The sequence below is a fragment of the Canis lupus genome, chromosome 27 (assembly GCF_048164855.1).
Source record: "Canis lupus baileyi chromosome 27, mCanLup2.hap1, whole genome shotgun sequence".
NCBI lineage: Eukaryota > Metazoa > Chordata > Mammalia > Carnivora > Canidae > Canis > Canis lupus.
The window spans coordinates 22,338,725-22,350,823 of NC_132864.1; the positions used below are offsets into that span (position 1 = coordinate 22,338,725).

The 12,099-nt window shown below is 43.8% G+C and overlaps 1 protein-coding gene across 12 annotated transcripts in view; it reads right to left on the reverse strand.

Moving 5' to 3' along the window:
* Positions 1–12,099, reverse strand: part of CIT (citron rho-interacting serine/threonine kinase) — a 165,096-nt gene that overhangs the window by 96,557 nt on the left and 56,440 nt on the right. For all 12 annotated transcript variants that reach the window (XM_072802746.1, XM_072802750.1, XM_072802751.1 and 9 more), the window contains one exon: positions 3,116–3,299. In XM_072802746.1, coding sequence (XP_072658847.1) covers positions 3,116–3,299 — 184 coding nt within the window. The remainder of the gene's footprint in view (positions 1–3,115; positions 3,300–12,099) is intronic.

Sequence of the window (12,099 nt, forward strand, 5' to 3'; positions counted from 1 at the left end):
AGCTTTAACATATTGTAAAATTCAAGCAAACAGAGGCTCAGAGAAACAACCAGGCATCCAGAGCTTAGGGATGTGGCCTGGGTTATTGTCAGTTAAAAAGAAAAAGGGCTGTGAGCCAGACACTCCCTCACCCTCCAGCACCAGCTTCTCCAGAATCCCACCCCAAAGACAACCAAAACTGGTTGGGTAGAATGTCTCCTGCTCCCTCCAACTCAAGCTGCAAGGAACGCCCACGATACTTCAGATACAGAATGCTGAGATCAAGATTCTTGCTGAGCCTAAAATAATGATGCACTCCATGGCGGGCTGAAAAATTGTCTGGGGTCCCAAAAAAGGATCCTAAAAAGCAACCAACAATCACAACAATTAAAATCATTCTCACTACCAGAGTCGCCTGAAAACTCTCATTCATTCAGCTCCACCTCTGAACGTTTCATTCAATTCACGGGTAACAGATCTGGGGTCAATTTCCCCAGTGCAGCACGGCAGCATCTGCAATCTCCTCGGTGGTGTGAAGAGTGAGTAAAAGCAGAGGTAATCCCTGTGTGTAAATAAAAACCTGGGATGCTGAGAACAGGGAAGTGAGAAGGAGATGCTCAGGAAGAAAAACAGCAGGTCCCTGGTGGCAGTGGTGGGACCCCCAGAAAATGCCTCTTCCCACCTCTAAATGAATTTTGTATCTATGTCCGCAGAACTGCAGGGGCTATTAATCTCATCGCTGCATCTTTTATTGAATTTCTAAATAATAATAATGTGATCTGTCCAGGGTCACCAACATCCAACAGGTGGAGTGGATTTCTACAATGATGCTGTAGGTTTTACCTGTGGGGCTGCCCATGGCAGAAGAGCCAAATCCGACAGCAAGATCACATTAAAAGACACGAGATGAAAGAGTAGCTTTCTGATTCCAACCCCAAACTGCCATGGCAAAGACATTAAAGTCCCCCAAAGGCAGGTATACTCCAATCCCACCTTCCAGATAAGAAATACACAGTTCTGTTGGCATGGACTTGGGTTTTTTTCCTTTTTATGAGAATCTTATTAAGCATTCTGTTGGGGCATGAACAGATGCTCGTGTTATGCTCCAAAGATGTATTGTGAACTATCAAAGGTGAAATACCCTATCTTCAAATACAATGAGCAATACAAACACAATCTGGGGGGGGGGGGGGGGGATCAGGAGCAAATTAAATCAACAAATATTTATCGAGTGTCTGGGCCTTAAGACTGAGATGCATCCTCCCCCGCCCCCCCTAACCCCCCCACCATCAGAGAGCTCTCTTAACTGAGCTTTCTGTGAAGAGCAGAGGCAATTCAGGCTTCCTGAATGATAAGCCATTAATCCCACACTGCTTTAGATTAATTGCAATGCCTAAGAGCCCCCCACATCATTCTGCCTTTGCCCCCCAAAAATTGAATTCCCTCAAGTACTCCCTAAATTTCCAGATCACTGGTATCCCACGCAAGCTTTCATTCTGGGCCAGCCAGCCCACTGCTGACCAGAACTAGAACTCTCCACATCTCCCTCCAGTCCGATGTGTGACCTTCAGTATGCTGCGTTTGTCCATGGTAAGCTAGCTGCCCGCCAACCACGCATCCTTCGGCGTCAGGCCTCCACTTCTGCCCTGCTCTTCAAATGCCCTGCTGGGCCATTTCATATCCATCTGATGGCACATTCAACAGCTAGTTAGCTCTCTGCCTGTTCTCCTACCATCCAGCTTGTTTTGGAGTTGCAGAGAAAATTAGCCAGCAAGGCACTGCCAACGCGACCAAAATGCAACCCCAGATATTAAATCCAGACTCCAGGGAAGAAGGAAAATAGGACCACCTCCTATTTCAGCTTTTAACATAAAAATCTCTCTCTGATTCAATCACAGCCCACAATCCTATTTCATACCAAGTGCCCAATTCCCCATGATGGTCTGAAATCTTTTGAGGAACATCAGTGTCAAAATAGCACCCATGGGGAGACACCATCCAAGAACCAACACATGCCTTCAAATTGATCTCTAAACTACAAGCGCAACAAATCAGGAATGGATGCTACCAAGGAGAAAATCCAGTTCTGCTGTCTCCTAAGTAGGCAGCAACTAATTACCTAACGTTACCCCCAAGAGCCTCCAGGTGGGAAAGCCAAGGCACTGGGGGAATAACACAACCTGCTCCAAGACCTTCCCGGTGAACTCATGCCTCTGAACGCAGAATGTCACGGGATCGCAGAACGAAGCAAGACACCAAGCTCCTACATCCACAGAAGCTACTGCATTATCTACAGAAATTCCAGGAGGCTGGAAGCCAGGACCCTCTAGTCCCAAGTGCCATGTTCATGCATTTTTCGTGAGCTTTTTCAAGAATGGAGAAAAGACCTGTCGTGTCAAGAGGTTTATAGTGATGTTTATACTTCCATTTTCTAGTCTCCTGGTTTGTTGGTTTGTTTTCCATGTGAAGCCCAGTTTCTGTGAATCAGTGACTCGGCTACATCATACTCCCTCCTGGTGGCTCACAGTAACGGGGCTCTCTCTGGCTGCCAGTGCTCCGCCAGCTCAGAGAAGCTCAGCGGCCAGATCCCTGATCTTGCAGCAGACTTCTAGCGAGCTGAGCACCATCTATCTGTTAGAGCTCTGGTAGAGCCACTTGCAGCTCAGCTAAGCCGATCAGGAAACCTTTTGCTTATGAGATCTCGTTCAGTACAGCCAAGATAGCAACCTCCATCCACCCACCTGAGAGATGGATACACAGATGGATAAATAGATGGATGGCTCATCTGAACCCTGCATGTTTCTCCTTCCACCAAAGATCTGCACTGCTAGATATCCCCCACTATTTCCTCCCCCCTAAAGAAGCCCAAACACTGAAAAACTAACCCAAAGTACCCGACTGACAATTATGAGGCTAGGGACAGAAAGAGAAACCTTAAACACAGCAAAATGAGAATACTAACAGTCTACCCCAACAAAGTCCAGACAGGTAAACTGCTTCCCAAATGCAGGCTGATTAACAGCTTCCCTTCGCCGCACTCCCCCAACCCTACCCCCCAACCCCCCACCATCACCACCTTTGGGCTCTGTATGCCTCACATCAGTGCAGGTCCTTAGAAAGTCAAATTTTCACTTACTCAGATCTACCAAGAATCCCCAGTGCCTTGCTATACGAAAACCCCACAAACGGCAGTTCTTCGCCCGAGAAACCTGAGAGGTTCAGCTGGCGCGGAGAGGATGAAACCCACGAATTCTTCTCTGGTTCATCAAAATTGGAGGTGTCATCATCAGACTTGAGGGTGGGAACGAAGGGGGGAGGAGCTGGTTAAAGAAAAACAAGAAGAAGAGGGAGAGAAAAATTCAACCAGATTCAACACTGTTGCGGAGAAAATCATCTTACTCCCTCAGCGTTCGCGATGGCACTGCAGCGCCTGCTTTCAATCTAGCTCACACAGGCAGACCCAGCCTTGGCTCTTCCAGCAACAAGAGATTAACCCCTTCTCTGCCAACATGGCCACCAACCGGCAGACAGGCTGCCTTCCCCACTGGGGGAAACTGAAGGAGAAACTCAAACAGGTCACTTGGTGGAACAAAAGCACTTTGGGGAACTCATGGGAGCCAGCTGCTCATTCCTGATATTTCCAGAAGGCTTCGACAGAGCATCAGGCTGGCTGGTGCCAGCATGCCAGCTGACCCACACCTATTTATTTCCTCTTCTGGACAGCTCTAAATCATTAATATTTAATGTTAATCACTGAAATAAGATGGAATTTCTACATTTCATGGATTAACTGGAATGAGAGGAAGGAGCAGGAAAGAGGACCTGGGAGGTATGTAACTCGTGTTAGGATAGCACTGCAGTCTAGCTCATTCATAGCCAGATGAGTGTGCTCAGAGCTCTTATCAACCACTTTTTTTTTTTTTTAGTTCATTATCCCTCCTCCCCACCTCAATCATGCTGCCCAAATCCACCGCAGTTTAATCAGCATAATGAAACACCAGCCAAATAAAGTTCTTCCCAATGATTTACAGCACCCCTGTGCGCTGATGGTGTAAATGCACCGATGGACATCTGCGTCCTACCTCGTTAAGGCATGACTCCCGGCTAAGGGCATCTTACATCTTCTCCACTTTCTGCAGACCTACTAAGTTCTCTTGGTCAGGGAGGGGGACACTGGTCCATCAGTCACCGGGAGGCTGCTCATTGTGGTGGGCTCCGGGGGGTGTAGCGCGCCAGAAGCGTTACCATGGCTGCAGGCTGAGGTGTCTGTGACAAGCCGGCCGGTTGAGTTGGCGAGCCCGGCATCACGGCCCCCGCAGTGCAGGCTTCATGCTCCCCACTCTGTGCGTGCTCTGGCTGTAACCCCACCTGGCCGCCTGCGTGGCAGGGGCCAATGCTGATCCAAGTGACAGAGCAGCATGAGTCACTGCCAGAGCTTGCTACAGCGCCCCCTAGGACAGTTGTCACAGCCGGTCACAGTCCAGGTTTCTTTTTAACTCCTTGTTTTCTGAGGCAAGCTGTGCACCAGATAGGAGCAGCAGTCTGTTTTCGGCTTACAGACTCCAAAGAATCTGGCTGTTTCCAAAGTACCCCAATGACAACAATATTGAAGGAGCAGCTGGGGAATGAATGGAGTGGTGAAGGGATGGTATTGGGGGTGGGGGAGAGGGGGAAGGAAGCCACAAGGAGGAGGTGTGGCTGCTCCCGGAAAATGCAAAGGAGCATTCCCAGAGCTTCAGGTACCCTGAGATGAGAGGAGATTAAAAACGTGAAATGCACTACCAGAAAATTATTTAAGACCAAGCTCTCAAGAGAATTTAAATCTTCCCTGTTAGTATCAGAATCTACTTGCTTAATACTTTAAAAATTAGCTGATGGAAAGAAAAATTACACTGAATGCTTCAGCCCACATCTCATGTGTACTTCCATCAACACAGCCTCAAATCCAATCTGATTTCAATTACCCAATACTTTTTTTAAGGGGAAAAAAAAAATCAATGGAAAGTACATTTCGTAAGAATCAGAGAGTGAAGTTCTCCACCTCAAAAAACTTGGATGAAGACTGAGAGAATGTATGGAGATTCATAGATGATACGAATATGAAGCATTACGCCTGATGGCAATTCCTTTGGAATCTGAGTGGGTTCCGATCTCAGCTTCACCACATACCAGCTCTGTGACTTCAGGAAAGTCACTTAACCTCTCTGAGACTCATTTTCAACATGAAGATAACTTCCTCAAGGGGCTGTTGGGAGGTTTAAATGAAAAAAAAAAATCTATACAAAGTGCTTAGCATATTCCTTAGCATACAGTAAACATTCCATAAAGATCACCTACTATTGTTCCTGCTCACATGAGATCCATGTTTATGACAGGTCCTGCAGTTAATGAAGGCTAGTGAAATACAGCAAAATCTGTGTTGAATATTCTTCTTTCCTGTGCAAATCATGCACATACTTGTGTGGATGTTTGTGTTTATCGTATCAGTTCATTCCTAGCAGAAGCTTAATTCCCTTTCCACTATATACTAATTTATCTTTGGGAGATTAAAATAGAATCCCATTTCTGAGTGAAAAGTATGATTAATATAAGGGTAGGAGCAACCCTCTGTGAAATAATTATGATTTAGAAATTCTGTACAATAAAATAAGAGTTCTCTTGAAAACTCCATTATGCTCAAAAGCTAGTCCATATGGTCGAAATTAGAAAAAGGGCCAGACAATCTTCAATAAAAGGAAGAAGAAATCAACATGAAATACACCAGCTGGTAACAGGTGAGATAGTCACAGGATAGATTAAAAAAGCCAGGGATATAAACCTCCAGGTAGGTAGTCAGTTGAATATAACAGGAAAGTCTGAAAAGAAGGGCTTAGAGGGGCGCCTGGGTGGCTCAGTTGGTTAAGTGTCCAACTCTTCATTTCGGCTCAGGTTATGGTCTCAGGGTCCTGAGATTAAGCTCAGTATCTGGTTCTGCACTCAGCCAGGAATCTACTTGAGATTCTTTCCCTCTGCCCTGCCTCCTACTCATGTGCTCTAAAATAAATAAATCGAAGGAAGGAAGGAAGGAAGGAAGGAAGGAAGGAAGGAAGGAAGGAAGGAAGGAAGGAAGGGGAAAAGGAAAAGGAAAAGGAAAAGGAAAAGGAAAAGGAAAAGGAAAAGGAAAAGGAAAAGGAAAAGGAGGAGGAAGAGTACTTATAAGAGCCACACTTGGGGAGTAAGGAGCCATAGCTTCAAACTGGCAATTCTCTATCCACCAGAAAGTGACAAGGATGCTTACCCTTGGCCAGGACCCTTCAGGGGGAAAGAAATAGGCCAGTGATTATAATCCCAGCTAGGGTGTCTGCACGTACAGGATCCTGCATAGAGGGGAAACTACAAAGCCAGAAATTAACATTGGCACTGACCCAGGATCACCGAGTCCTTAGGGCACTCACAGATACAAAAGGAGAACTTGTGGAGGCACTTCCACAATCCAGTACAGACAGACACACACACACACACACACACACACACACACACACACACAGAGGCAGTCCCTACTAAGAAAGGAGTTGACAAAAAAAAAAGTAAAAACCAACAACTACACAAAACGAGGGAAAAGAGACCACCCAAACTACCACAAAGGACCATCATTACACACAAGAAATGAAAAAATTAGCCCTCCAAAAACCACAGATGAAAGAACAATCTAGGGGGACCTGAGTAGCTCAGTCTGCTAAGCATGTGCCTTCAGCTCAGGCCATGATCTCTGGGTCCTGGGATCAAGCCCTGTGTCAGGCTCTCTGCTCAGTGAGAAGTCTGCTTCTCTCTTCCCCTGCTTAAGCTCTCTCTCTCTCCCCTCTCAAATAAATAAAATCTTAAAAAAAAAAAAACCATAAATTTATTATTAAGATAAATGAGTATTTTTATTCTAATAAAAGAATAGAATACTCTGAAAAAAGAACCACACACACTTGAAAGAAACCAAACAACCTTAAAAAAATGAAAAGTATTGTTGTTGAATTTGAATTTTAAAACTCACTGAATGGGGTAGCCCCGGTGGCGCAGTGGTTTAGTGCCGCCTGCAGCCCAGGGCGTGATCCTGGAGACCCTGGATCGAGTCCCACGTCAGGCTCTCTGCATGGAGCCTGTTTCTCCCTCTGCCTGTGTCTCTGCCTCTCTTTCTCTCCCTGCATCTCTATGAATAAATAAATAAAATCTTTAAAAAATAATAAAATAAAATAAAACTCACTGAATGAATTAAATAGAAGATTAGACAGAGCCAAAGAGAAAATTAGTGAAGTAGCAGTTACATCTGAAGCAATCACATAGAACCATACTTCTCAAAGTGTGATCTACACTGGCAGCATCAGCATTGCCTGAGAGTTGGTTAGAAATACAGATTCTCTGGAGCACCTGGGTGGCTCAGTAGGTTAAGTGTCTGCCTTCAGTTCAGGTCATGATCTCAGGGTCCCAGGATCCAGCCCCACGTTGGACTTCCTGCTCAGTAAGAAGCCTGCTTCTCCCTCTCCCTCTGCCCCTCCCTGGCTCATGCTCTTGCTCTCTAATAAATAAATAAAATCTTAAAAAAAAAAAAAAGAAAAGAAAAGAAATACAGAATCTCTGGCTCTGCCCCACATCCACTGAATCAGAACCTGCATTCTAATGAGATCTGCGGTTGGAGAAGTGCTCACAGAGAATGCAGCACAGAGACAAAGAGACAAGACAGTAAGAAGTCAGGAGACAAAGAATGAGAAGGTTCAATGCATATCTTAACAGGTGTACTAGAAAAAGAGAGTGAACTAGCTCAAAATCTGGATCTCACATTTTGAAAGGATTATGTGATACTTGGTCAAATAAATCTAAAGACTACCAAGTATGTGACCTCATCTATCTTTGGGGCTAATTCTCCTCTTTCTTATGTCTTATGGAAAATGTTCCTTTTCTGATCCTCATAAAATGTAATTTTTCTGGGGCAGCCTGGAGGCTTAGTTAGTTGAGCATCTGACTCTTGGGTTTGGCTCAGGTCAGCCTGTAGTAGTAGTCCCAAGGCGGGCTCTGTGCTCCAAATGGAGTTTGCTTCAGATTCTCTCTCACCTCCTTTTCCCTCCCACTCACTCACTCTCTCTCTCAAATGAATAAATAAAATCTTTTAAAAAATGTAATTTTTCTCCTTTACAAAACGTTATTAATAGGCTGTTGGATTTGAGTCTATGTTGATAAAGACAGATGTTACATCTGAGAACACAGCAGAGTGCCAGGCACACTACAGGTGCACAATAAATATTTGCTGAACAGATGTATAGAAAATGACTCCTGAAAAGAGAGCACCTAGCATAATAACGGCCACGAAGAAAATTACTTGATGTTTGAGTTAAATGAAGAGGCTTTAAAAGTGGAGATTGTTCTGTCTGAAAAATATGTTAATGAGTACCTATATTAATATTTTCTAATACATGATTATGAAATCATCTCACCCCCCCATACCTACCACATTCAATAATGACAAATCAGAAGTCATGTATTAAGATCTACTGTTCATTGGCAAAAAATATCAAGAAAAACAAGAAAATCTTTTCCTATGTATTTTTAAAAATAAATCAGCCTGTGCTTGAGGTCATATTAGGGCACATTCCCCATAGTGGCAAGGTCTATGCAAGCAAGTGCTGGAGTGTTTTCTTCTCCTCCCCATCCCCAATTATAAGAGAGATGCAGAACAAGGTTTTCAGAGACAAAAAGCTATTTTAAGAGCTTAATCTCTCTCCCATAAATTCTCTTTCTTTTCTGTAATCCTGACATTCATTAGAAGCTTTTGAGGGGGGGAAATGTATTGCCTTCAAATTAAAAAACAAAAACAAAAAAACAAGGCAAACAAACAAGGAAAGGAGAACCAAATGGATTCATCCTCTTGGCCCTACTCATCTCTAACATGTTCCTCTGAGCTCCATTTAACCCCTTCCCACCCTTAATTTTTCAGCATATCACACAAACATTAATATTACAAATATAAAAGATTTTCTGATTTTGGTATAGTGTTTATTGCCTGCTTTCCCCACTGAAACATGAGCTCCATGAGGGGGAAGTCTGTGTTGTGTTCACCATCACACATCTAACACCTGGCTATCCTTATTCAATGTTTAATATCCATTCTGTTAAAGGAATGAATGAATAACAAGAACCTTGGATGTATGATAATTTCTTAAACCTAATGGGCTATTTCATGCAATGTGCTGCTTTAGGAAACCTAGAGTACCCGATTTAGTCATGAAGAATTGGCACATTAAAAAACAAGTATGACAACAAAAATCTGAGACTAGATATAGCTCATAAAACTCCTATGACTTTTAATCATCACTATGAGTTGCAGACACTGGTGCTGAGTTGCGTGTGGCAAAGCACAAGATGAGTAACAGCCAACACACACACACAAAAAAAAGAATAACAGCCAACACAGCGTCATAAAGGACAAAGGCACATAAATAAATATTGTGTAAGGATATAATGAATCGGGACTGTGCCTGGAACACAGTGGGCATTCAATATTAAATCAAAAACATTTTCAACTTCATTCTATCTACCATGATGTCCCATACCTTCAAAAAAAAAAGTAATTAATCAGATAGTACATTCAAACCTAAAAGGAAGAGCAACAGAAAATTAGCCATCTTCCAGTTCTTTAAAATCTGAAGCAACTAATGTGATCGCACTCATCCACAGTACAAAGGCAGAACTGCAAAGTAGGTGAAGAGGCTATTCATGTCATTTAGAGGTCAAGGTGTGAGTGTCAAAAGCAGAGATGCATGAACGGAGTGCTGGCACGTTCTGCCAAAGGGGATACAGTGAGTTTTGTGTGTTCCTGCAGGAAAGTGTCATGGAGGTGATTGAATGTCAAGAGTTGGTTAAAAGGTATCTTGGCAGGCTAGAGTGGGGAAGAGTACCACTTTAGAAAAACCACAGAGCAGCAGCCAGAGACAGCCATGGGTAATGAGGCTGGGATGGAAGTGAGTGTGAAATCTTGGCTAGACCTTGAAGCAGGGGGTCCCTGGATTGGATTGACAGAAGGGATTATTAGAGTTTTAGAGTACCAGGTTGATGTCAGTGCCAGAGACTGATACCATCACTGCACGAGCAATGGTTGGAAGAAGTCGATGCCAGAAACCTCTAACGGACAAGTCTACAATAGTCAACATGACAAATTCTACACTAAGGAAGTGATAACAGAAACAGAGACGATGTGGATTAACAGGAGACAGGCTAAGAAAGAAGTGGCAAAATGTGACAACTGACACAAGAGCAGAGCTTTTAGGAATGTCACCAACCAACTCTTAGGATGGGAAAACTCTGAGACAAAGAGGTTGTAATTTTTTTTTAAGATTTTATTTATTTATTCATGAGAGACAGAGAGAGCGAGAGGCACAGACACAGGCAGAGGGAGAAGCAGGCTCCATGTAGGGAGCCTGATGTGGGACTCGATCCCGGGTCTCCAGAATTACGCCCTGGGCCGAAGGCAGGCGCTAAACCGCTGAGCCACCCAGGGATCCCCAAGAGGTTGTAATTGTAAGAAGGGCAAGATATCCAGTATCAGAGAGATCATGGGAACCAACAGAATAAGTTAGGGGATAGGCAAATACAGCTCCTTATTAAATATATGTAACTAATTCAGCCCATCAGAACATATTCCTTCCCCCAGAGCCTCAGGCAAGTCCCCTACCCTCTCCCCTCTAGGCAGGAAGTGGTTAGGTGTAGCTCCTCCAGACAATGTGTTGTGTAAGAAATACAAGATGATGACAAACTAGATCCGTTTCCAATAGACCTAGGTAAATAAAATATTCTCCCATGTCTTCGCTTCTCAAAAGAGTCACAAAGAGACTTTAAGGTAATGCTGATGTGGCCTGTGATCAATTTTTACAATGGTGTCATCAAAGGAGACAAATAAGGAAGTTAGCATTATTCTAGTATGCTTCAGTCAATCAATCTGAAGGATTCTAGGGTCTGGCTGCCAACAGCTAAGCAGAGTCCCTCTCTGATGGCAGATCTGAGATCTTGATGGAGTTGTGTGCTCTGCCTGAATCTCGCCATTCTCAAAAGCCATGTTCCTACGAGGCACTTTAACATCAAGTTTTTGATAAACGGCTTACATTTTCCCACAGGATTACACTTGAGAGATGCGTTCTCTCAATTCTGCATCATACGTGAGCCAGATTTCTAATACTGTAACTTTACTTTGTTTGCCCCCCTCCCTCTGGGTCTAGGTACTCAGCAAACCTGCCAAATACCTACACAGGCTGGAACTGCTCCAAAGAGAACCCTTTCAAACTGCAACTGGCCATGACTGCATTTCCATGCCAGGTTAGGTCTGGATATAGCCATTGTGGGGCCCAGGTGGAAGCCCCCAGAACATACTTAAACAATAGTGAAGGAGCTAGTTCCTTGGCTTCCATTCCCTAGGACCAGATCGCTCTAGCACCCAACAACATTCTCTTTGGAGCACCTTCTCCCTTGAATTACCTACACCCAAGAACACATCACATTACACACCTTCTTTGCTGCCCTCAGAACACTACAGTATCCTTTCCTCCAACATTTTCAAATTTATTTGTAAATATATCTTCACACGCACAAAAGCAGTAAGGTATAAAATGAACTCCCACATGCCCTTCACCCAGCTTCAGCAATGAGCAACTCCCATCCCATTCCATTCATCCTTGTCTTGTTTCTGCATTTGTTGATTATTAAAAGCAAACCCCAGACATCATACCATTTCACCCATAACTACTGCAGTACATATCTCTAAACAGGATTTCTCAACTGTGGCCCTAGTGACATGTGGGAATGGACAGTGCTTTGTTGTAGGAGCTGCCAAGTATATTGTAGAGCATTTAGCAGTATCCCTGACCTCTCCCACCAGATGCCAACATTATCAAGTCATGACAACCAAAGAGGTCTCCAGACATTACTAAATGTCCTGTAGGGGGCAAAATCACCCCGACTTGAGAACCAATCCTCTAACAGATAAGGACTTCCAAAACACTGTTACCATAATACCTTCATCACACCCAACAAAATTAATAGTAACTCTGTAACATTATTTAATACCATATTGTGTTCGATTTCTCCAGTTGTCCCAAAAATGTCTCTTTA